The following is a 27,205-nucleotide window of genomic DNA, read 5'->3' on the forward strand; positions in this document are numbered from 1 at the left end:
TAAAGGTATTTATCAATACCTCTCAGTCCTAGAATGGAGAATAAAGAATTACAATGCTTTTTGACAATACTCTGCCCTAAATTATAGGTTAGCAAATTTAGCCTCCAGATTAAAGCCAGCAACAACACAGCCCACCCAGCATTCAGATCAGGGCTACAGACCTCAGCAACACCCTCTGCATAATGTGGTGCAACATCTGAAATACAAGAATAAGCCTGTGGGTAACAGCCCCCTGCTTTCAGTTTTCAGTGTCTGATGTCCTTTCCAGCTGAATCAATCAGACAAAAACAAGCAAGCAGTTCTGAGCATTTCTGGGAAAAAAAGGAAAGCTGAAACCTGTTCTGATATTTACATGGCTGAAAGACTTCATGACAGAAGTTCACTTTATACCTGTCTGAAACAGGCAGAATGTCACTCCTAGCCCTGGAGTATGGTCTTAACACCAAAACAGGAAGATACTACAGAGATTGAATGCCACAGAGGTTCTCAGTGATGTCTGTTTGCAATCATAACTCACAATCCCAGCCTTTCATTCCCTCTCCTCTAAAGGAGCTTGACCATTTTAAAGAATGGTTGATACAGAAGCACAGAATGTTTGGGTTGGAAGGGACCTTAACAAGCTGACAGAAAACAAGCTTCGGACACATGTGAAGAGAGTCCAGAAATTTTGCAGGAGGGAGATAAGAAAAGGGGGATGGAATTCAGATACCTTTTCACTTTAACCAGATATTAAGTCTCTGCCTATGTTCCAAGACCTTGCCTGTCCAAGAACCAGTGAGGCCAAGAGTAAAATGGAGGTGGGTATTCACATCACCTACTTAAAGCAGCTAATTTCAAGGCCTCAGTTAAAAGCCAGCTCTCTCCAGTCAATCAAGAACAGTTTTCCTGTGAGATGGCTCATAGTCATAGAAGACTGAGTGTCCTAATTTAAGATATGGAAGTTAGATGTGTGGTGATTGTTGTTAATTTCAAGAAGTGCACAGCATAATCTGAGGTCAGCAGCAACTTCTCTGTTGCACAGCTTTTTTAAGTATTGCTCTTTTCTTCACCTCCTCATACCTTTACCATGATTAGGACAGGTAAGAAGGGGAACAAGGCAGGGATAAAGGTAAAATTAGCAACAGTAGTTGTAAATATACAATTCTGGTTTTCATCTACTTTATTAGGCTCTCTTTGCAAGCTAAGAAGCTCGCAGAAATGGAATTTGCTTGAGTTTCAAAGACAGAAGCATGACTTGCCACTGAAAAATCAAGTGTGTGCATATAAAACTGTTTAGATCTACCATTAGCCACTGGCATGTACAGTCATGTACACTTCTTACTGAAACAAACGTCAGACAAAAAAAAAATTACCTGTCACTTACAACATTGCATTTGTTATATTAAGGATGTTAAAGTGGATGAGCAGACCTACCAAATTAATCCTCTCTTTTTTTACAAATTTTTCATGAGGTCCTAATAAAAAGGATCCTAAAAATGGTGCTCCCAGAGTCTGTGTGTGTTGAGATTTAATTATTGGAAAAAACAATCCTTCATGCTACAGATCTGCCATAATCAAAAGGGTGCCCTTTAATATCTTCGTACAGAAAAAACCAAATCAGAATCCAAGTATCAGACTAAACTTTAGTTCACTGTATAAAATACACCACTGTTTGCAAATTCTTGGGAAAAATAAAAAAGGTTTGGGCATGAAGTTGTTTTTTGTTTGTTTTAACTAACAGTGACACACAAACAGGAAAAAGTCCACATGACTCAGATGACTGATCTGGGCAGTTTATAGCAATATGCTTTGATGAGTGAAATGGAAATAATTTAAGTGGACCAAAACACAACTTGCTATGCAAGTGTTAGTAACATAAGAATAGAATGCATAGTTTAAACAGACAAATACACCATCTGAAGAAGTGGGATATTTCTAAGACAACATTTATAAAGAGCCATCCCACTAAACTTCCTGTATTTCACTAACCAACACAAAAACTTCCAGCCAGAGGGCTGCAGGACTAAAACTAGAATTGCTACAATCATAGCAAAATAATGTTATGACCTCCTAATAGAAAGAAGCGATCATTTCATTTATACTGATGTAAACATTTTAGTATGTATATTAGCTTATAATTTTATTTAAATTCACTCATATATGAGCATCTTTTAAGCAGAAAGACTAAAGATAACTCTTACTTTAAAAAGAGAAACACTGTAATATTAAATCTTGGAAACATGTAAGTTATTTAAATGATTAGCATATTCATAAAATTTTAGTCTGGTAACAAGATCTGTAGAGATTGTTTCAGTAATTCAGCCAGAGTTTTTACTGAGAATACACCAATCCAAAAAAAAAAAAAAAAAATCAAAAAAACCCCAAATCAAAAAAAGAAGAAAATAAAATCAATTTAAGGGGAAAGGGAGGCAACAGAGAAACATTCTATAGATGTTATTAAAAAAAGAGAAGATATAGAAGAATACATACTTCACATTACATTGAATTTCTTGTAGGTGTCAACTACATTAAACAAAGATTACACAGTTATGTCAAAAAAGGTCTTTCACTTCAGCATTTGATTCCTCTGGGAAAAAGGAAGGAAGAGAAAGGAGGCATGAGGAGAAGAGAATGTGTTAAGTTACAAGTTATGCTGTCCTTTCCCCTGTGTAATAATTAAATATTAAAGTCACAGTCTAGCAAATCGAAAATTTATTTCAACTGTACATAACAGATGTTCTTTTTATAGAAAACAAAACACTTAATTGATATATGCAACCACAAACAATATGCATACTGTACAGTACAATGCAACATTCAGATATACATCCATTTTGCATTTTCAAAAGGCAGTCACCTACTAAAGATGGCTTCTCCCATTCACAAATGAAGTGCACAATATATATTATTTTTTCTATGTTTTACGTCACTATATACACATTACTGTGTTTTGGCAAGATTATGCAAAACACCCAATTAATATTGGTTGGTTTCAATTTATGGCAAATACTAATTTATGGAAACACTGCATAAGCCATGTGAAGAGGGGCTGACAATGGCTTGAACCTACCTTCCAATTCAGATTCTCCATCCTTCCAGTGTATTTGTAACTGTACACATACAATTTACAGAATTGCATAAACATAAGGTACTGTTATTACCATGACTGAAGTTCCACAAAAATAGAAACACTGAACCTTCGGACTGAATACCACCATTTCCACATTTGCCTTTTTTGTTTGTTTGTTTTAAGCATTTTGCATTAATACTCCTGATCAGTTCACAATAGCTTACAGCCTGTAACACTGAAGACATAGAATGGTTTTAAATGTGCTATGATGTTAATATGAGGATAGACAATATGAGAGATCCTAATTATGATAATACTTAATGACTTAAATGCTACAATAATTAATGGTGGTAAACCGTCAAAGCTTTGGTGCATATAAAGTCAGTAAAATCTTCATATCTGGATAGCAAACCTTTCTGTGTGATAAGGAAATTTCAAGTGCAACAAGTGTATTACAAACTCATATTTACACTATATAACATGAAACAGACATAAAGGAATTATCATTTATCCAGTGCAGAAAACATTATTCAACTAGAACACCACAGCATAAGAAACAGGGCAAAAATCCATACTTTCCATATATGTTATTAAAAAAAAAAACAAACAACAAAACCAACAAAAACCAACAAAACAAAAACTGACTGAAAGGAAGAGGGGAGTGAAGTGTGTTACAAATGCGCTGTGAAATGGCATGGAGCACACATACTTATCTCGTTTCTCTAAGCAACACTCCTCCATTTAAAAAAGATTCAACATACAGAAGTTCCTGGTCATTACATAAATACATGACCAATAGTAAAACATAGCCCTGAAAACTCTCCTTTGTAAGCACCACTGCTTTTGTTAGTCACGTTACTGAATGCCAACAATAGTAAGAGAGGATAAAACACATCATCAAACAAGACTGAATGCAGATCTGAAGACATGAGCTGCTTTGAAATATCTTGTCCACACTGACCACCTTCTGGAACCATGCATGCCTACTACTAACAATTACTAGCAATTACTAACTTTCTGATCGTGTAACCTGCAGAAAGGTATTGATTATCTTCTAAACAGTGTGATCGAGTTGCCAGGCTGCAGTTAATTGCATCATGATTATTCTGAACTTGTTCACAGAGTAATATCTGAACTCTGGATAACATGCTTATGTGAAAAGGGTAAGGGAGTTGCACTTGGGAACCCTAGTGAAACTGAGAACTCTTTCTGATCTCTCATCACGTTCATCATACTTTTCCCTAATGCTAAAAAAGATTTAGAAAACAAGTAATTTTTGTTTTGATGCCAATTACTTTAGCAACAAGACAGAACACATACACACACACTTCACCCCAGCAGTGCCCCTGGTGCAGGTTTGAGACCTTCAGCTGTGCACAGCATGTCACAGTTCTCTGAAAAGCCAACACGACTGTAAGTGAAGAGCTGCTGTGAAAACAAACCTGCTCATGAGAGAAGTTACAAGACACAATAAAATCTGTCATGGACATGCTCCAAACAGTACAACCCAAAAGCCAAGCATTCTATTATTCAGAACTTCAAACAAGCCAATTTGATTACAGTTGTACCTAGAGTTTCAGATGCTGAACACTGGAGCCTCCATCAGGGGAACCATTTTCATCTCGTCTTTTGAAGAAGAATGGTCAATTGAGAGTTGGCAGCTGTATATTTTAACAGGCAAGCAAACATCTAAACCCTGCTTTCTGCCACGCTACTGCATACAGTAAAGTGACAGTATGACCACAGGTAACATGAGATTATCAAAACACTGCATGTAATGAGCATGGACTGCCAGGTTTTCATGACAATTGCCAGACTGGGGTGGGGGGAGAGCAGTGAGGTCCTTCATATAAACGTTTTAAGCAATGAGGAAAAGACAGCACCATAAAACCAGAATTTTTTATGGATTAGCAAATGCTCTTCCACACAAATAGGCCAGATACGTGAATATCTGAATGATTTTACAGCTCTTGTACCGCTTATTTCTAAGCTGCATTTTTCTTACTCTACCAGCTTTGTATTTTGTTAATAATATGTAGAAAATCCAACCACTACCACTAAGGTATTTCCATATAGCTGGCACTCAGCTCACAAACCAGTATGGTTTCAGTACAAAATATAAAAATGTGCTGTATCTAAAATAAAAAAGGAAACAAAGGACCTGTTACTACACTGACCAAGTCAAAACAAAAAAAAGACCATTCAGAGCTACAAATTAACATCTGTCAGTTAAAAAAGCCCTCAAGAAATAGCATCCTTAACAGGATATACACTTTTTAGAAAGACTTATTTGTATGTGTATTGAATTGGCAATAGAGCCATCCACCAGGTATAACTGAAGTTTCAGGAGCTCCCTCAGAAGTTGTTAAAATATCACATTAAAGAGACAAGGAACAGCAAGAAAACATCTAAGAAAAGCAGGCTGTGATACAACAAGCATTTGTTAAGAAAAAGCTCAGAAGTGCATTAGTTCTGGTGAGAGATATATGAGCAACAGCTCTTACGAGATGTAGACCCCATTCTGTAACTATGGGCTGTCCATATACTGTCATAGTCAGAGTCTTCTGAGAGGTCTGAAGGCTCCAAACGAGAAAGACTACTGCGACGACCCAAGGAGTCTAGACTTGATTGGTCATCATCAGCCAAGACGTGATTATGCATCAGGTCAGTGCCTTGCCATGCTAAGGATGTATAGGTGAAATGAAATGGTGGATGTGGATAGGCAGAGGTGGGATGAGGAGGAGAACGTAAGGAATAGCCACAACCAAACACATGAAATAAAAGCAAAAAGGTGATGGGAAGAGAAGGAAAAGAGAAAATATTGTTAAAAAGGCACCAAAGTTTTTTTTTTTTTCTTATTTTTTTTTTCAAATTTGTTTGGGGTTTAGGTATAAATTACACTCAGCATATAATAATGTTTGAACCATTACAATACAATTTTGAAGTGACTTTTAAGCTTCTACTTTCAGTTGAGAATTTCGAATAATAAAATTTTTAAGAGGAAGTTAGGTTCTTTTGAAATAGTGTCAGTTCTGGTCTGGGGGGGGGGGGTGACTGGGCACAGAACAATAAACACAGTAAGCCAGCATGATCCAGTGCTGATGTGAAAAGCAATAGCCCCTTCCCCATCAGATATCTGTACCTCCATCCTTTCCCTCCCTTGTAATGACACAATCTTTTGTACAGTTGCTTCGTGAGCCAGGTAAGGAAACACCTTCTGATGAAAGAATCTTTTGTAGGGTTAGTTTTTTCAAGCAGGTAATTTTCCCACCAGCTCACGACACAGTCACAGAAGTGCTTGTGTCACCACCGTGAAGAGGAAAATGCAGGGGAAAAAAAAGCAAAGGTTCTCATGCAGAGCACGGCTGCTGACTTCTACATCAGCAGCAACATCTTGCACCCACTGAAGGGGACTGCCAAAGTATAGGTTTTCTGTGCCTGTACCCCTTGTTGTTTGTTAAACCATGTGATAAATTTACTCACAGAGTAAGCCAAGAGGCTAACAACAATACTGCCTAGCCCGTTCCGACCCCTCACGCACCTCTTCCTACACACCTCTATCTGAATCTCTCTTCCCAATTAAATACTTTAGATCTCTGGGGTAGTCTAAGGACCCTTTTTTAATTTGTAAAGGCCTGGCAATATCCAAGGACTGAAACATGTAAGTGGGTGTGCTTTTGCAATACACATGATATTGCAAAAGATTTTAAGTCTTCATTTGAAGTAGAAACGCAAAACAAACTCAGTATTCAAGAAGCACGAGAAAGTAAAACTTTGCTCTTTCACTTCCATCTGTCTCCCCAAATTAAACCCCACATCTTTCCCACCCAAAGAACTGAAAAAAAAGTTGCTCTGCTACCTCTAATGCCACACCTTACTAGTGTGCACTGGTGCCACAGCTCTGCTGAACTGATGCTGCCAAAAGCAGCACCCCTTGGGCTTTGGATTAAGGTGCAGGTAGGAGAATTGCCCAGGAGTGCTGTGAGGGACAGGCAGAATATTGACACGGAAGTAAAAATGGAGTGTGTAAAACAACAGCATACTTCATGGATGACAGGCAACTCTCTCATTCTATTATTCTACACTGATTACTGCTCCTACAGAAGCAATTCCAGGTTGATTGGTTCTTTCCCCATTTCCAATTCCAGTCTACAAACCGGTTTTCTGAAACCTAAAGTCTTAGGCAACAACACTATTCTTTTCAAACAAAGCAGTTGTGTGCTTATCAATAAAAAAAATTTGTTTCTTGCTGCAACTAAGAGCAAATAAAAACTCAACTTCTGATGTATGCAATGATACCCACAGCAATATGTATATTTCTTAAATATACATAGAAAGGAAAAAATAGGCAAGCAAAAAAAAAAAATATCCATTTTATATCTGCACACACACCCTACTATGCAAGTGCAAATGTTTTCCCAACCATTTCTTGTCACATTATCCTTGGAAATAATAAATAGATTATAGTTCAGGCATTTAAACAGCAATCATCTATTTAATTTTGTTTGGAACAACAGTATATCTTCAGAACTTTGATTACATTCATTTCCTTTTATCTAAATTAACTGTACAAATTAAGTGTACAAACACTACCGTAATGACTACAGGGCTATAAAATAGATTAGTATTAATAAAAAAATAGCAATAGTAATAGTTAATTTTATCACCTTGGAGATCTACAGTTCATCAAGACAAAAATTAAAAGGAAGGCTTTTGCTGTTACTTCAAAAGTTTGTACATTTCTACAGACTGTACAAACTGACAACAGCCATATTTCCACTTTAACTTACATAGGAATACAAAGTAGTTGCATTCTTTTCAAGGTGATAATAGTAAGAGGACACATATTAGTGTCATCCATCTTAGTTCATCCATGAACTAAGTTTGCAATTGCATTTTGAGGCTTCTCAACTGTCAGCATAAAGTGCTTTTGCTTGGAAGCAAAATGGGCCCAGAGTACTGTAGACAGCAGTAACAGTGATTAATACTGCAAGTTGAAACAGCTTTAGTGGACAGGAAGTTATGATGTCCAGTGTCCTAGTTCCTGACTACAGCAAAACCAGCCAAGTACTTCAAGATCATTATACTGTGTTCCAAGGATCTCTGAATTAAATCAGTATTCAACAGTGCAAAAAGGAACAAAGCCAACAGCATCTTCTCCTCCCTCGTGTAAATGGAACACATGCTGGTGGACTCCCCTGCTTTGTGCAACGTTTTACTTACAATACAGAGGAACTCCACATGGCAACCTTGATTTGGATTAAATGAAGTAGGACCCCAGAGGCACGTTACACGTTTTCAATATGCTAGGTATTGATCTGAGAAACTAAAAATGGCTTTAAGCAACACACATAGCTGAGAACAACTTCTCCTGAAATTATGAGACGGGGTTAAAATTTGTAATTAATACTAAAAACAACTAGTGGTAGTAAAATTAAAGAAATTTTTATAAGTCTAGGTCACTTTTCCATAGAGAAAGTCTTTGTTAAATAGAACACAACAAAGATACAGTCCTCCAAAATTATTATGACTTCTTCATTCCTCATCTCTACTTAACCAGCTTCTTGAAATTTAATCAAAAGCATACTGTTTAACTGTCATATTCAGTTCACACACCTCTCATTCACTAGTGAAGGTTTAGTACAATTTTAAACCATGACAAGTTTGGGTTTCTGTTGTTCTGGATTATTTTTAAATACTGACAGAATAACAGTCTCTAACCATGCTCCTTGGCATCCAATACATAAACATTTGGCACTGATGTCAAGCCAGAAACAGGTTATTATTTCTTGCAGGTCCAGCTTGCTATTTGCAAAGGCCTGAGGACACACAACGCATCTTTTTGCAAACTATGTAATTTGTGTTTTAGATAGCCATTTCTACCCATTTGACTACTTTCTAACTTACTTGAATTTAGTGTTTGACGTGTTTTGGCACTTGTGCAATATGCTTCAATGACTTTAAGAATCTGAGCATCTTCTTCTAAAGCAGCTGTACCTAGAATCAACGGGAAAAAGCATAATTTTAAACACGGTCATATTTCCTAATACAGAGAAGTCTTTGCAAATCACTACATTTCCAAGGTTCAGCCTAATCAACCCTTGAAAATTCTCTTAATCACACTATTTTAACCGAACCTCAACAAACTAAAGTAACAGTTTTAAAAGATAAATACTATTTTGAAATGCTTAAAAAAAAGCAAGTCAGAGTAATCACCCTCACATTCAAGAAATTTTCTGAGCATCTGAAATTGCACAGAATGGGTTTTGAAGTATAAACACTCTGCTTCTAAAACAGTCACTACACTGAAAAAAACCTGTATGGTCTAGTTATTATTTATGCATACAATTTCATCTGCATATTACTTTATTATTTAATCAAAGAAATCAAGGAACAGAGTATTAATTCAAAGAACACATATTGAAGCTTCTAATTACTAGGAATCTGTAAGGATTTTTGTAAGTAACACTCTTGGAGTTAAAGCTACCTTTAAGTCAAAGAATACCTATTTATTGAAAGTTATGTCCTACATACAAAATACTGTATTAATTTAATTAGGAGTAGAACAATATATTTGCAAGCTACAGATTCCCTCCTTCCCCCTAATAAGAACTCCTAACTCCTCCCACTGTGTTCTTTAATAATTGCTAAGTCAGCAAGTTGACAGCTTTACCACTATCATTACAACTACTGAATCTCCATTCTCCAATATCTGAAATGATACTGTACTATAGTACTTTCATTTTTTCCTCAACAGATACTTTCCTTTAAGGATAAAACATCCCGAACTAAAATAGCCACTTGCACATCCATGAAGAGGATCATTCTATTCAGTACCATAACCTTTACCATATGAAATTCAAAGCACATTCAGAAAGACTAACACCTTAGACAAACCAACAATGTCCTGAGGAAAACCTTTCACTCTCCAACCCTCCATAAGCCAATAAGAGACAACTGTCACCATAAGACACTTCATGCACCCCATACTCAAGGCACAACTCTGTCTTAAAAAGCACATGAGCAAAGGACAAAGAAGCAAAAGCTACAGTAAAGATCTGGCCAACAAAATACCCTGTCTTTGATGCAATTAATTGGATTATTCAATCACACAAATTTCTACAGAAGAATTACAGTGGTGTCACTGACAACTAAGTGGACACCGTGTTTGCTTGATAACATTAATCCCAGAATATACCAAGTTGGAAGGAACCCATCAGGATCATCAAGTCCAACTCCTAGCCCTGCACAGGACCATTCCCAAGAGTCACCATGTACGTGAGAGCACTATCCAAAAACTTCTTGAACTCTGTCAGGCTTGGTGCTGCGACCACTTCCCTGGGGAACCTGTTCCAGTGCCCATCCACCCTCTGGGTGAAGAATCTTTTTCTAATATCCAACATAAACCTGCCCTGACACAACTTCAGGCCATTCCGTCAGGTCTTGTCACTGGTCACCAGAGAGAAAAGATCAGTGCCTGCCCCTCTCTTCCTCTCATGAGGAAATTGCAGACTGCAATGAGGTCTCCCCTCGGTCTCCTCTTCTCCAGGCTGAACAGACCAAGTGACCTCAGCTGCTCCTCACACGGCTTCCCCTCAAGGCCCTTCACCATCTTTGCTGCCCCTCTTTGGACACTCCCTAACAGCATAATATCTTTCCTATATTACAGTGCCCAAAACTGCACACAATGTTCAAGGTGAGGCTGCATCAGTGCAGAGTAGAGTGGGACAATCCCCTCCCTTGACCAGCTGGCAATGCTTTGCCTGATGCCCCCCCAGGACAGGGGTGGCCCTCCTGGCTGCCAGGACACTGCTGACTTATATTCAACTTGTCGTTGACCAGGACCCCCAGGTCCCTTTCCATGGCACTGCTTTCCAGCATCTCACTCCCCAGTCTGTACCTACATCTGAGGTTGCCCCACCCCAGGTGCAGAATCTGGCACCTCCCCTTGTTGAACTTCATCTGGTTGGTGATTGCAGAGTCCTCTAATTTGTTGAGGTCTCTCTGCAGGACCTCCATGCCTTTGAGGGAGTCAACAGCTCTGAGTTTTATGTTGCCTGCAAACTTGCTTAGTATCTCTTCCAGTCCTGCAATGTTCTCTCCACTCCAAAATATCTAAGCATCCAGATCTTGACCCTTCTCTTTTTCTGTACATTCACTAGAGTCTCTCAGTTTAGTCTTGTTCTTCTGACTTCAAGCAGTCTAAAGCTCTGCAATTTCCTTAGCTACAGATGAGCAAATTACCTTATTTATAGAAGGTTAGAAAAGACTGTTGGATCTCAGAAGTGACCATGGAAGCAACTCATCTCTGACTCAGCAGCAATAACCAGCCTTCCAAAACCAAGCTCAGCAGAAGCTCCTACCATAATCAGTTTAAGAACATAGCTACAAAGTATTCTGCAAGAGTGGTACGGAATCTTCAAATTGTTGTTTACAGTATTAAAAGTCAGGTTTACCTTACTGAACTTTACATGGCTCTACCTTCAACCTCACTTCCCACTAATAAACAGGTAGAAATAGGCACTTCACAAGCATACATCCACTGTATCAGTGGATCCTAATCAGTAAAGCACTAGAAAATAACTAATGCCATTGTAGCATAAGCACCTAAAATGAATAAAACAAACTATCCTCTGGAGATACGTACTCCTCTCCCCTGACACGAGAGAGGAAATTAGATTTGCTTACACTTACACCTAACTTTCACAGAATTTGAACTGATGTTAATTCCAGCACTTGTATTATGCAGACATTTGTTCAAATCTCTCTTACTTTTTCTCAGAGCAAACTCTTCATCTGATGGCTTCCGTTCTGGCTTGCGTTTGGGAAGCAGCTTTTTCATGGTTTTAGGGCTTTTACTGAGATCCTGTATGGGGAAAATAAAAAGAGTAGAGCTTCTATACAATATTTCAAAAGTTTAACTTCTAATATGCATACCGAAGTTACTAACTAAAAACCTTTTAACAGCACCAAAACTAAGTTTCTTAATATTTTTTGCCACCTTCAAGTTGCCTGAACTGGCTGATTTCCACTCTACCCTTCCTCCAACTATACACAAAGTCAGGTATTTTATATGTTCTAATAACAAAAATATATAGAAAAGCTGCTGCAAAAGCACACATGCTGTTTGGGAGCTAGAGTGAAGGGAAGAGGCAGGAATACATTAATACAGGGTTTTTTCCTGAACTATTGAAGAGATGTGATCCATTTCACTTGTCTACTTAGAAGCAGGTAAAAATTGACCTAACAAGGAAGCTTGGCAGGTAGTATACTCTTCAAAGACAAAATTTGTAAAAGTTTAGGTCTGTTCTTACAAAGCCCTACAGCAAAAAAAAAAAAAAAAAAACAAAAAGCAAAAGAATGAAAACTCAAACCATCCAAACAACCAAAAAAACCCCAGCAGCATTTCTGCTCAAATATGCTGGTCTACCCCTTACCCCAAGGACTCAAGACATCTTCTAGGAAAATAAAGAACAGGAAAGTAAAAGGTGAATGATCAGGACAGATCAAAGAAAATGAGGATAGGTTTTGAGCATCATTGTATGCTAAATACTGTAAAGATGATAAAATTTTTATGTATCAGATAATTTAGTAGCCTACACATGAAAGCATGAAAGTATTTTAAGTTAAATAACAAAAAGAGCATACAGTACAGCCAAAGTAATACAGTCAAACAGAAGAACCTCTTGTAGCAACCAAGCTACAATACTAATCTTGCAATGCAGAGCACTTTATCACTTTTTCCTTGTTGTTTAGGGGATTTACAAAAGAAAATAAAAGTGTCACACACAGCCATCACAAAACAAAAGCAAACAAACAAACAAAACAAAAAGCCACAAACAAACAAAACAAAAGAACCAAACCCAAACCCCACAATAACAAAAACACAGCCAGGCCTCGCTGGGACACAGTGTTTAGGCTACAGTTTCTATGAATCTGAAATTCAGATATCTGCAAAATAAAATTTTGCTGTCAACATCTCATACTTGCAGAATAAAATGTTCTAAGGCATAAGTGCATGATACTTTCTGGGCCCTGTAGCTCTACACTAAACTAGTATAATTAGAATGCACGATAAAAATACTGAAACAGGAGATACCACCAGGCTAGAGAGTATGCAATATTCTTACATACATGCAAACTTCCTACATAAATCTGAAGTTTTCTTATTCTTGACAAAACTACGCAAAATGTAGCAGAAGGACCAAATTAACCTACCGTGTGGCTAAACACACTCATAGCTTTTGGAATGGCTTCCTCTCTCATACCACATGCTACTTACAAAACAAAATAAGCCTTCGTATCTTCTGAACCATAAGACTAAATTCCTCTTTGAAACAAACAGCACTGGTACGTTACCTTTGATTCAGCACTGGCTGTCAAATCACCTTTATATTATACAAAAACATGCACAAAATCGTAAAATGGTGGTGTGTGAAAAAAGTTAAAACTTCCTATTGTAGGCCTGCTACAGAATCCTACTTCTTGGCCGCTGCATCTCACCTCTTTGTAACACAGAGCTGCTGAAGGCCGCAGTGGCGGTGCGGGCCGTAAGCAGCTCAGACTCCAAGGTTTGGGGGTTTTCGGAGGTTCCAGCGGTCCCCAGTTTATCGTGGTATGTGGAGTCCCGTGATGTGACGGATGGGGGAGAGTGTGGTACGCAGGAGTCAGTGGTATTGGCTTGCTGTCTGAATGCTTACTGGAGGGTGTTACTGGATGAGAAGGAAGCTGTCAAACATGATGGGAAAGGAAAGAAAGCATATTATCTTAACGAAGACATAGTAACATCAAGGACTGGTGAAATAATCTCACTTGCTATCTAGTACTTCTGTTTATTGCAGCTGGCCTCTGAAAATTTTTTACACTAAATTCTTTGAAAAAATGGAGCTTAAACAATTTTCATTGTCTACCACAGAGCAAACACTAAAGAAAGAATAGCTACAAGCAGCCTTGCTCCCACTTCTCTCTCTACTGAGGACAGAGCTAAATTTAGATCCATTCATATCCAACAATTCAAATGCAGAACTCAAAAGAAATTACTTTAGTAAATTGTTTCTCCACAGCCTGTCAAATACATCACCAATTAAAACCTACTATTCTAAGTATACTTAAAAGACGGTGATGTATTACTTGGTCAAAACAGAAAAAGTAATGATAACTAATTTTCTTTTACCCAGTTAAACTATTCCACCAAGATCTAAGCATTTTTTGTTCCCACAATTAAAAACAGAATGGTCTTTTGACCCATTAAACTACAGTCACAACATTCAGTTCTTGTTACTAATGGCTAAAAGAAGTAATGCTTTCCTTTGTGGTATATTTGCCAGACAACTTAATTCTGCTCATTCACTTCAATCCAGAAGCTCTTCCTTACCGTGTGAGACGGCACAGAGTGAGGTTTAATGGTGGGATTCCCAACAGTTGTGACTTTGGTTTGCCTCTGCAGGTGATCCACCCATTCATGCAAATCTTGTTGGTTGTTACAAGAAACTAGTATCCTTTCAATCATATTTCCTAGGTGAAAAGATACCAGAACATATAGGAAATCACAGAAGAACAACTTAGTCAATGCGACATAATTATAAAACACATTCATTTCCTAAAACTTTATATTCTCTAAGTAGTAAGCAAAAAATTTTAACTTCTATTTTCTGGACAACAGCATCCCACTTTTCCAGGCTGTAGCAGATGTTGCCTTAAGATAGGCATCACAGACATTGCCTCCATGTAGTTATTCTTAGCCAAGTACAGAAGTTCTATTTTCTTCCATTGATCTAGTAATTAGGCACAACCTTAATATCAAGAAATAGATGTAGGAGTCAGGCTCATCTAGTAGCCTTACACTCTTACCAGGAAAGCATGCATATATCCCAAAAAGTCATTCTTGAGTCCGTATGCTACAATACAGGAAAAGTTATAAAACAGAGTTCACTGGTCTCTCAGAAGGCAACATAAAACTGGTCTGAATCCAGTATTAAAGTTGAGGAAAAGTCATTTGGGAATGCAATCTTAACAAAAAATTAATTTCTGCAATTAACTCCATTTAACCCATCACATTCTTCTTGAGGTCAGCTCCATAGCATCATCTCAAAAAACACACACCATCAACAGCTTTTTTTTCCCCTGTGCCTCATGGCATTTATATGATACTGTCAACCACTTGAGAGGGTCAAATCATTTTACTTTAATGCAACCTGCTTGGAGCAGAACTAATCCAGGAAATAAATGAAGGTGTGAAGCTCCACTCTGTGGACCCTGCTCCCACTGTCCTTTAAATTGCCTAAGGACATATGATATATGATGAAACAAATGACTTAAGAGACAGAAATTATCCAAAATAAGCACAACAGCAATCATCATTAGTATCAGAGATGCTAAAGGTCTCTCAGGAAAGAGGTGGACCATTTCTAAAAGAAAGCTCTTGCTCAAAGCTTTTCCAGAGTCTCTAGAACTCCTGTTCTTCCAGTGAACAGCATACTGTAAACTGCTTTTTTATAAAGGACCTTCTCCAAGGCCACTGCCTCCATTCGTTAAGATACAGAAATTCCTGGATGAATCCCATGCAAAGATAGCTCCCTAACTGCTTAAGACAAGCAGTAAAAAGCAGTTTTCAAGTGAGGCTCTGGGTAGCAGCCTTACAAAATCTGTATAATCACAGGATGGCTGAGGCTGTAAGGGACCTCTGTAGGTCATCCACCCCTCTGCTCAAGCACAGACACCTAGAGGTGGTTGCCTGGGATCACGGCCAGTGAGCTTCAGAGTACGCCAAGGATGGAGATCTCTCCAGGCACCCTGTGCCACTGCTTGGTCACCCTCACAGCAAAAAAGTTTTTTCCTCTGTCCAGACAGAGCATCTGATGTCTGAAATAGTATATCCTAGAATAAGTAGTAAATAAAAATATTAATGGGCAATACCTGATATTTCAAATGCATTTTTATGGTTTTCACTGTCTTCTAGCTTTGTAATAGTCATTCCAGTCATGGGCAGTTTTCCCTTAAAGAAAAGGGCAGTAACACTGAAGTTAAATCCAAACCACACAAAAACATTACCAAGTAAAGAAAATACTAACTTTAAGCTCTGAACAAAAACATTCATAGTAAATTGACAAACGCACACACACTGATGGGTTTAAAAACATTTAAAACAACACAAACATCTCAGAAGTTTTTCATATGTCCAATTTCTGCAAAGGACATCTGTGACTTCAATAAGAATAGCTGGTACCTATGCAGGCTATGAAATCCATACAAACATAATAGTGATCACCCCTCATACCCTCAGGTTCTTGAAACTGAGACCTTCAGGGTCATCCATGTTACATGATTAGAGGCAATGGTGACTTTCTTTAAGCATATTTGTTTGTAAACTTTTTGATTAGCTCTCAAAATAAGGTCCGTGGAACAAGTATATTTATAAAGAAAGATTCCACTAATCAAATACATCAATTATTTACTGAATATTTATTTCTCTAATAATGCCACTACTAAATTCACTCACAGAAATATTGGGGGTGGAGAGGAAAGCAGTAAATGCCTTCAAATTTGTAATCTTTGTTCAGAAGAACATACTAATTTGCAGAAGATCTCATTTTAAACCCAGTCAAGCAGGAAAAAAAAGTCAGTTTAGGATAACTTTTTGAGCCTTTAAAAACACAGAACAGTAAATAAGATCAAATATTTTCAGGATGAAAGGCTTTACCAAAACTGCAACTTTAATAAAAGTTCTTTAAGACAAATCCTGTATTCTCCTGCACAGAAACACTATTCAACACACGCTGGCAAAAGAGCAAATACTATATACTGTGGAATTTTGGCTCCAATGAGAGAAAAGAATAAAAAACGACCTTATTTGTTCTTCTTTCCTAACAACTGTAGAATGGACAAAGGTTTCTTACAAGCTTGGAAATGAAAAATCACTTGGTATTCTGTATGCACAGAACATGTTCGAGCCCAAGATACCAAAGAGAAAGGAAGAGTTCTCTTGCAGCAGCTTCCCCACCGAAGGAAATGTGGTGGACATGGGCACTTACAATGCAGCTAAAATTTGCTCTTTTCCCTGTTTTTCCCTGTTTGCTGGTTCATGAATAACACAGCATACAACCACAACAGAGAGATGCACAAGAACTGCTGACATAGGTGGGAAGGGAATATGGGGGTACACTAAGCAAAAGACTGGTGACAAAGATCACCTGAACCGCACGGCAGGAAAAGGTACAGCCAGTAAAACACAGAGAAAAATGGAACTGAACTTGTAAAACATTTATATTCCCCTTCCTTCAACAAACAATCATGTAGTCCCCCTGTGAAGTATGGTCTGTGCTCCTTGTGACTTCAGTTTACCACTGCTAAAAGTTCTCCCCATTTGCTCATGTGGCAGATATCAGCACTATCAACCAGATAATTTGAAGCCTGTTGACAACTGGACTATTCAGAAATGCAGGGAGGGTGTAATGAAGGATGCAGCCTCCAGTGGCATAATTTCTGTGGGAATGACTGAGGGAACTGCATCATCTTCTGTCCATATCCATCTGAGTTCTGAAGCATGAACCTCAGAAAAAATGTCCAGGAGGCCCACATTACACAATCCAGACGTGGCTCTGAGCCACCGTCTCAGACACAAACAGTGCTGAAAATAATTTCATCTTGCTGTTAATATGTAGTCATTCAAATTTGAGACATGCTTAGTGATAAGAAAATCATACAAGAAGTTATGAGGAAATTAAGAGATTTGCATTCAGTGGAGGGTTGGATGGTGAACTCTAAGAAGGGGCTGCGGCCATTCTGAGTAGAAGCTGAAGACAAATGCACAGAAAATTGCTTTTTTTCTTATTTCCTGAACAATGATGTGCACCTAGGGGATAAAGTGGGAGGGAGGATGAAGAAATGTGACATGCAGTAGGAGAGGCAAAATAAAAACCTCACAGATTGTTTAATTTCATACTGCTTTTTAACACATTAAACTCCCAGTCAGTTGCCTTTTTAATCAGTACACGAGAATCTACCTACATCAGAAATTCTGAACGTGCCACTTGGAACCTGCCTTTTCTAGGACCTCCATCAACATTGGAACAATCAGAAGGAGCACAAAGCTAAGAAACTCGACAGTCCACTTGAACTACCTAAGGCAACACCATTTCTGACAAATACAGCTACTATCGTGGCAGGTAAGGTATGAATCCAAACATAAATTTTGGAATTTATTACCTCTTAATAGAAAAAAAAAAGTCACATTTTGTGACTGACTCTGGTTGATAAAACAGGAACACCGAATGACTAAGCTTCAGCATTCCTTCAAAGCAGGCAAATCAGGAGAAAGGAATAAACTGCTCAAGTGTCTGATTTACAGAAGCACTTCTAGCAGGTGAAATCTCTTTAGAACTTTGTTGCAGTTTTTCCCTTGCTTTTGGTGCTTTACTGTGATGCCTCAAACCTGCGTGGCAATACTTGAAGAACATTTATACAGATTTCAAAAAGTCATGGACTATGCATTTGCCTGTCGGGAGTCTTTGGAACTACACATCCAAAATGTAAAGTGCTTCTACGAAACATGCCCTAGAGCTACAGGGGAGCCGACCCAAACACTAGTCATCTTCCTGCACTAAAGCAGAGTTGTTCCATCTCTGGAATAGGCCTGTGGGGTAACAGCCACAAGTATTCAGAAAAGGAACTTGGTAGAAGAGCTCCAAGACTGTGTCTACCAGCAGTGAGCAGAGGATTTGTGGAGGGAAACGCCTAGTGCTAGGGTCCCAAAGGCCACATCGCATGCATTTCTGGTGGTGTTACACTGGGCTAGCCCTAGGCTGGGGCTAGGGACTGAATGTCAGCCCATGTACTTGATCTTCTCCAACAGTCAGAGCAGATCAAGTGCATTTTCGGAGTGTGCCTTCCAGTTCAGCTTCATCCAGAGGGAATCTAGTCTGTGAGCCCCAGAACAACTTCTACACTGTCTCAACAATCATTAAATAAAAAAACTAAAAGATTAATTTTAAAAGCGTTCTGCTGATTCAAAGATAAAACACTGATGTAGCTCCATATAAACAAACTGATGGTAAAAGCCCAATGCCTATCAAGGAAAGTTTAAAAGGACTGTGTAATTTTGTTAAGACCCAAGCAGCAGTCAAAGAGCACTAACAAACCTATACAACAGCACACTTTTTCTGTGTAGATCTAAAAAGCTACCGATACTTCCTCTCATTAGCAACTACTAACAAGGTACAAAAACACTCCTTGCTGATAGTCACAGCTGCAAAAAAGAAAAAAAAAAAAAAAACAACAAAACAACCTGGCCTCATAGGTCGGAATTTTACCTTTTACCTTTATAAATGCAGAAGTTTAATAATCTTTCCAAGTTTTCTATGAAATATGATTTGGAAAAAACACACCCCCCAGCACATTTATACACATAGGTACATGCATTACTTTACCTGATAGATAAACCCACTCATTCTTGGGCTGGCAGACAACATTAGCAAAATGTTAGGGAAGAGAAGAAGATACCTTTCATTCTTTTCCTTGTTAAAAGAAGAAAATGAAAAATTAAATACAACATCACAAGTCCCCTCCCCCCTTTTTCCATTTTACATTATTAAAAACTATCAACATTACAACTCCACGATTACTCTGCAAATATTTGCTTGCTGCAAAATTAACTCTCCATGGAAATTAAAAAAAAAGAAAAGAAAAGAAAGGAAAGAAGACAGAATTATTTATTTTCTACTTGAAAAGTGCTACTAACACATGCCTATACTGTGTCCTGGAGAGTACAGCCTAGTATTTTAAAAGAAAAATTTTACAGTCTGGATGAAATACTGACCTTGTCTAATATGACAACCACTGTTTGGCCAATTTCAGCAAAAACAAAATTACATATTGGGTATATTTCTTAATATAATTTAGATGGATGCTGTTACAATAGTATCAAGACTGTGGTCTCTCAAATTGGAGAGATCAGATTTTTAAATATTGGATTATGCCCCAAAGTACTAAAAACAAATCAATAATTTCTGTAGTCAGAAGAAAAGCACTCATTATTTTGGTCTGATTTTAATTTGATGGTTTCATGTATGGAATTGTCCATTGTGGTCTTGTTTTGGGGTATTTTTAGGGAAGGAGCAGTAAGTGTACTCTTAATCTACTGCTACAGACAACAAAACAGAGAAGCACTAAATTAAAACATTATGACAAAACAAATACATTCATTGACAAAGCCACTGTCTTATATTTTTGCAAAGATGATGGAAATTAAGTCCTTAGTAAGTTTTAATGTCCCTGTTCTTCAGTAAACATTTACAAAGGTCTGTATCATTTTCAAAAAGAGAAAACTAAACCCCATTGCTGGTGCACAAATGAAACTGTTCTGTATCTAGTCAAAAAGATGCAGTGCTATGCAGAAACTTCTAGAAGTCCCTTCCATTTGACATTTTATCTCATAATGAGAGTGGGGGGTGATGATTTGTTTTGAAGACTTCAAAAAGAGACATGACTGCAGAAGATGCACTATTAGCTCTACTGAATCTTATTTATTTACTTTAGCACCTAACTAAATATCTGAGAGAAAAATATCAAGTGACTAACTTTTAAATATTCAGTTGCATAAACATTTTTCTTTTTCTTTGTATTTATGGACATCTTTGTTCCAAGGCAGGAAGCTGACTGAATGAGGTTGCAATTCAAAAGCCCCCACCAGTTTCAAAGCTTCATTAAATTTTCAGGGGAACAACAAGCAGTAAAAATATGTCAGTAACTCATATAACATTTCCTTTCTGTTAACACTTGCTTTTAAGATTATTTTAACATAGGTAAAATAGTAGTACAAGCTTTTCTTTGTGTGGTTTGTTTGTTTCTTTGGTTAAAAAAAAAATCACCCCAGACTTTGACACTTTCAATTTTCTATTGTATCATCTTATTCCATTTCTGAATCACAGAATTAACAGAATATCTCAAGCGTGCATTTCAAAATTTACTACTTGAGCAATGTGCCCAAAACAGGAAGAAACGTGTGCCCCACACACTTTACAACATAAAACTTGAACATATTTGCTATTTAAAACACACTGTGATAACTGCTATGCAAAATGATCCTGTAACATAACTACACATGAAAAATCCTGTTTAATTATGCACATTCAAAACAGTCCTGCAAAAATCATCTTACAATATTTATAACTGCTGTATTTGGTCACTTTTCAATAAATTTTACAGATGAAAGCATCCATCTTCGAGGAAATTTTTTTTTTTCAGGTTTTGAAAAAAGGCTTTAAATCAACAGAGACAGATTTTAACTTAGATTAGCATCTCTGAAGCCTTCTGTTTATTTCTGTTGCATAATGATTATAATGAACTTTATTCAAAATGGAAAGACCAGCAGTAAAGATGAGAAGGATGTTACCTCACTTCCAGCACACTGAATCATGACCTGGGACATGTAAATCACATTGCCAAGTGTTTTAATATCCTCTCCCTCCCAACAACGGATAGCTTCTGTCAGTATTTGTAGTTCAAGTTCTTTCCGTTTCCGTACTTCTTGACATTGTGCCTAACAAACATAGGGAAAAATACCACTTCTATTAACTCCATCAATTTGGAATGGGTTAAGGATAGAAATATCATTACAGTTGTATTTATTGTTGGGCTTCTGGTACACAGAAGACAGCACCTTACTTGAAGCATTTTCATTTAGATGACTATTACCAATATTTTTTATAAACTAGTTTTGCTAACTTAAATATTTTACTTTTCAATACACTGACTTCAATTACCATTCCAAATTCAGTCATAGCTGTTTCTCAAATTTCTCCTTTCTTTATATTTCAAATTTTCGTATGTCCAAATATGCTCAGCAGAAAAGAGTAACACACCTATCAGAAATACATGTCTATACAAGAAAGCCTCTTTCTTCAGTAAAAAGACACATGCCATCTGTGCAAACAATGAGTACATATAACCCGGTGTTCCTATTTTTATTAGGTGTCTCCAACCTGCTTCTATTAATTTGAATTTTTCTCAACAAGAATTGTTTCCTCTTGTTCGTATAGCACCCAACAGGATGGAATCCACAAACCTCTTCTGAACACTGATAACACTAAATTTCTGATTTAAAAAAATAAAAAAATAGAAAATGCCAGGTTACCACCGGCACACATTCCTAACAGGAAGCATAAAACATTAAGTTTATTGTAACTCAGACTGCATTAATTATATGCTTGTTGCAGTTGAGGTGTGGGTTTTGGTTTCTTTTGTAAAGGCAGTAACAGACAGCTCATCTGTTCAAATTAGGCTTCCAATGTTCCAATTATTACTGAAAGTCTTGCATCTTCTGAACTTCACTAGCACTTTCCTCTTCATCCTCTCTCCCCCAGCTCCAACACCATTACCTGAGAAGGAATGCACTTAAAAAACATCAGAAAACTTACTCCTTTGTTTAACAAAGCCCTTCTTCAGGACACTACTTATGTTAGCACCGGTAGAAAGGGAAATGAAGCATGATGAGAGGGCAGACAGAGGTGCAGAATCCTTTGCACAACTCTGACATCAACAATCTATTTGCTGTAACTCCCCATCCTAAATTACCATTCTTAGCTCTGCCTACAAACAGCATCAACTTCCAGGCTTTCAAAAATTTACTATACAAACAGTTACAAAAAAAGGTCACATTTTTAAGCAATAGAGGGAAATAAAATTAGAAAATATTCTACTTAAAATAGATAATCTAGTCTTTTATGACTCTTACAGAAAGATTTTTGAAGGCAGTCATGGATTTTTGAATATCTGGACGATCCGGATGATAATCCTAAAACCAATGGAGAAAACATACATAAAAAGTTTAGTTCCAGTACAATTAATTAAAAAAATGTTAGAGGCTGAACTACAAACAAATAAACAATTCTGCAAAATTGAATTTGTAGACTGATCTGCTCTCTTTTCGTGGCCGCTTTATATCAAAGACTGGTGGGTGTTGCTTCTAGTAAAACTGCAGTTATTTGTCACATTCCTACTTACACTTTAAATAGAGCCACAGAACTTTTACAAGACCTAGTGGATAAGAGATTTTGAAATCCTAAGAGGAGAGTTTTATTTGGCATGTTAGCTTTGTCACAAACATGATTCCTTACAGACTAACTAGCATGTTCTGTTGTCACTGACTGACAAACCAAGTTGTGTGACAAGACCCATATGCCTTCTGTTTCTCTCCTTTGTTCATACTCCAAACATCTAACCTACAAAATGCAAAGGTGAAAACAGTAGCTCCTTGAACATCTTCCCATATTGTAACAATCACTTTTGAACAGTGGTGAGTAGGAGTCAAAGGGACTATTTTGGTGATGTGTTCAACATGGTGAGGTGAGAAACAGCACTCCTACAAGATAAAGGGGCCTCAGGTAGTATGCAGGAGACACATTAGATGCCAAGCCAACTAAAGACCCCTACTAGACCTGTTCTAAGAGTGATGATTAGCTTCTCTGGACAGTTTTACTTTAAATGTTTAGTTTTTACAGGAAGTTTCACTGCACTGAGTCTTAAATAAACCATTGCAGCCTGTACTTTAGAAGGCTGACGGAAGAGCAAACAAATGTAGTTTTGGGTCCCATCATGTTTGACATGTACCTTTAAAATAATTGTTGTCAAATCATCATTAAGCTGGAACATAAATGCTGATAAGATATACCTCCATGTGCCTTTCAAGTTCTTTGAGTAACGTGGGGTATTTATCCAGACGCATAAAAGGTTTGCTGAGGCCCGTGGTCAGTACAAGGATCCCAGGGCTGTTGGCACCTTTCATCTCCATGAATTCTCCTAGCTCCTCACTGTGTACACAAGATATTTAAGCAAATTAAGATTAAATTATCAAGACAACTAAAATTACATTGGATTCTTGACTGCAATTTTTCATCTACAACAAAATATGCCAATAAAACGAGGGGCCAAATAAATAAAAAAGTAATTCAATACAACTTAAGTGCTGTGATCGGTTTATGCATTAAATAAATTACAGGAACAAAGCCATTTGTAGATTTGGGGTCCTTCCAGGGAAAAACAGACACAGGATCCAATCCACCATTCTAAGCAACCATTGCTCAAATGCTACCCCATCCAAGCAATGATTAAAGAACAAAACCATTTGCACTATATTCTATTGCTTAGCTCTTTATTCTAGTAAAATAACAGCTGACCTTAGAGGTGGTTTACACAGGTAATATACAAGTCAATGGCTTCATATTTAAACAAAAATTACTATTTTTTAGGTGTCAGGCACTAATGAGAAGACACAGAATGTTTCAGGACTTTCTTCCCTCCCACACTTACATGTTTAATGACCTCATCTCACACATCCAAAGTTTTACCACAAAAAAGTAATGAACATCCATACAAATGGTAGAAGTAATTGCTGTGTAATCTATTCTTAAATTGAGTTAGGGTTTCACTAAGGGTGTGCTTAACACAACATAACTTGTTTCGACAGCAAAGCTGTTGTAAGAAATACTTGCTCTCCAAGTATCAAGGATTGCTACTTCCCCTTCTCCAGATGTTTTTTCATATTTGAATCTTTTACAAGAACTGGTCCAGCCACTCAACTTTTTACATTAACTCAGTTGAAAAAGCAGTGCATCTGAGAATTTCAGCTCACTTCGCTGAGAATTTCAGCTCACTTTGCTATCAAGGAGACAAAATAGCTACATCTTCTGCTTCCTTATAAATCAGAGGTTTCAGAGGACTATGGTGGAGGAGAACTAGCTTTTCAAGAGTTTAAGTTACCAGGAACAAAATGAGCCCTCTCTATTGGGAAAGGAAGATACGGTAGCACTTGGGCTGATTGCCAGGCTTCACAAAATACAAGTTGCAGAAGAACATAGGATTCTAAAGACAAAATCTAAATAAAAAAATTCAGAAAGCTGCTTATTAAAAAGATAGTATCTTACATTCAAGTATTCTAGACATCTGCAGATGAGGTTGCTCAAGTTTTAAGCCCTTATTATAGTAAATTAACTAGTTCTCAAAAAAAAACACACAAGAAAAAAATGCTATTCTCATGTGACAGTCGAGTAAATTCCATTCTAAGATATTCTGAAAGTCTTTACTTCCTACTGCTCGATAGCATTATGGTCTCATAAATCAGAACTACTACTAAATTTTTTCCCCCTCCCTAGTCATTGGCATTGTCTCATTTTTCAAAGGAAGCCTTAGCCAGATATCATATTTAGTACTTTAAGAAAGTGTAAAAAAGAAAACAGTGTCAAATATCAAACAGCAATAAAGGACATGTACACTTGTTACATTATGGCCACATTAACAAAAGGAAAGGGTAAAGATCTCCAAACCTAGGGCACAATGTTTCCATGCAGAAATGAAAGCAAATCTTGACCTGCTCGAATTCCATAGGGAAAAAACACTGACAAGACACTGACATAATACATGCACTCAATTATCAGTGAGTCATGGTAATTAAAAGTATTATGTACATTAAGACAAAACAGACCATTGTACTTCCCCCAAGACACACACACATACTCCCCCTCATTTCAGAACAAGTGACACTGCTTATTAATGTAATTTGTCCAAATAGATGAAGACAGTAGAACAAGACATCAACATGGTGCTTAGGGACATGGTTTAGTGGCAGACTTGGCAGTTGGATTTGATCTTAAAGGTCTTTTCCAACCTAAATGATTCTATAGTTCTACAAACTGTGACATTCCCACCCCAATGTAAGTGCTTTACCCACTATCTCACATGGATCATTCATGTCTCAGATGTTCACAGAAGAGAAGGTACTTTTCCATACAGTTTACTCCAAGTTTACTTGTCTCCAGATTAGTTAATCAGTATTTACTTACACTACCTTGCTTATGTATATCCAGCACTGTTTCTGAATTGTCAGGTCCAACATCACTTTACGTCACCTCTTTTTAGAGCTCACCACCCCCATTCTAACAAGGCCCAGGCACTCCTTCGTGCATGTATTTGTGCAATTTCTGCTGCATTCAACTGCTCAGTCCAGAAAAAGGGTGAGGGGACTTCCCAACACCTGCTGTGCATTTTAAAGATGCAAAGAGAAGGGCTAGGCACACTTAAGAAAGACTTTGTTACATCCCTTTTAAGCAAGATGTATCAGCAATTCCAGGCCTCCTAAAATCAGCTCGTGACATAATCAGGTTTTAGCCAAAATTAAAACTCATTGAACAACCTCCTACAATACCTTGCAGGAAGAGTTATAATAATGGAACACAGATAAGCCTGAGTACTTTCTGAACTTAAATTTAAAATTAGGTAAAACTGGCCAACTTTGAATACCTAGAATCTGAAGACCTACTTTGCCTAATGCTTTCTTAGTCCCAGCCCTTGCTCAGCAGAAAATCACATGAACTTCAGAACTTGACAACTGATTCCAGTGGCACCCTAAACAAGACTAAAGATTTTGACTGATAACTATGTCTTGGTTTTACAGTGTTACCAGCTACTTCTTGGTCAAATATTCCGGGAAATTCGCTGAAACATCAAGTGCATGGCTATGCTGCAGTGGCATGTCCTCTCCTCCTGACTCAGATTAAAGGAAAGAAACTGTTTCCAGTAAGTAATGAAGATATGACATCGAGTTTCCACAGGAAGCTTTACCAAAGTTCACCTGTAAAAGTCATTCTGTCAGGAGACACCCAGTGGTTTTAAATTTCAATTAGCTATGTGTATGACACTGATCATGTGCACACCACTGCTTTTTTTGTTTTATCCACTAATTCTACCTGTAAGCACCCCCATCCATGTCAGCATCATAAAGTTAGGTTACATACAGTATTTCATCATATTTCATCTTTTTGAAGTGAAAGACATTTGCTATGAGAACCAAGGGAGAGTAGCTATTTATACTCATTCACTACATTTTGATTGCTTCAGTCAGACACACAGCCCCTGCTGCTTAATTTTACCAGCTCTGCCCCTTTACATTATCTACTATTCTTCTGCATTTCAGGCAGCACAATTCATATAAGTATTATGCAGCTTCTCTTTTCACCCCTACACGGCAGCCAATCTCAAATACCACAGGCCATTCAATTTAACACTGTTCTGGTCGGTGCTAGTTTTTGCCCTTAGGTTGCAAAAAGGTGAAAACCCCCATTCCTAATTACTTCGGCCATCTCCATGCTGTCAGGTGTATACAAACAC

General features: G+C 37.5%; 1 protein-coding gene across 7 annotated transcripts in view; it reads right to left on the reverse strand.

Annotated features, from left to right (window-relative positions):
• ARHGEF7 (Rho guanine nucleotide exchange factor 7) overlaps positions 1-27,205 on the reverse strand; it is a 126,076-nt gene that overhangs the window by 10,507 nt on the left and 88,364 nt on the right. For 6 of the 7 annotated variants that reach the window (XR_010428530.1, XM_064646493.1, XM_064646495.1 and 3 more), the window contains 10 exons: positions 23,715-23,853; positions 22,779-22,838; positions 21,438-21,584; positions 19,474-19,560; positions 15,965-16,043; positions 14,424-14,563; positions 13,553-13,777; positions 11,822-11,915; positions 8,957-9,046; positions 5,554-5,730 (listed from right to left, as the gene is read on the reverse strand). Coding sequence is in view for 6 of the 7 variants with exons in the window: in XM_064646493.1 (XP_064502563.1) it covers positions 5,554-5,730; positions 8,957-9,046; positions 11,822-11,915; positions 13,553-13,777; positions 14,424-14,563; positions 15,965-16,043; positions 19,474-19,560; positions 21,438-21,584; positions 22,779-22,838; positions 23,715-23,853 (1,238 nt within the window). In the remaining variant the exon portion in view is untranslated. The remainder of the gene's footprint in view (positions 1-5,553; positions 5,731-8,956; positions 9,047-11,821; positions 11,916-13,552; positions 13,778-14,423; positions 14,564-15,964; positions 16,044-19,473; positions 19,561-21,437; positions 21,585-22,778; positions 22,839-23,714; positions 23,854-27,205) is intronic. The other variant, XM_064646494.1, reaches the window with a different exon arrangement.

Source organism: Pseudopipra pipra, chromosome 2, assembly GCF_036250125.1.
Source record: "Pseudopipra pipra isolate bDixPip1 chromosome 2, bDixPip1.hap1, whole genome shotgun sequence".
In the NCBI taxonomy this organism is placed as follows: Eukaryota; Metazoa; Chordata; class Aves; order Passeriformes; family Pipridae; genus Pseudopipra; species Pseudopipra pipra.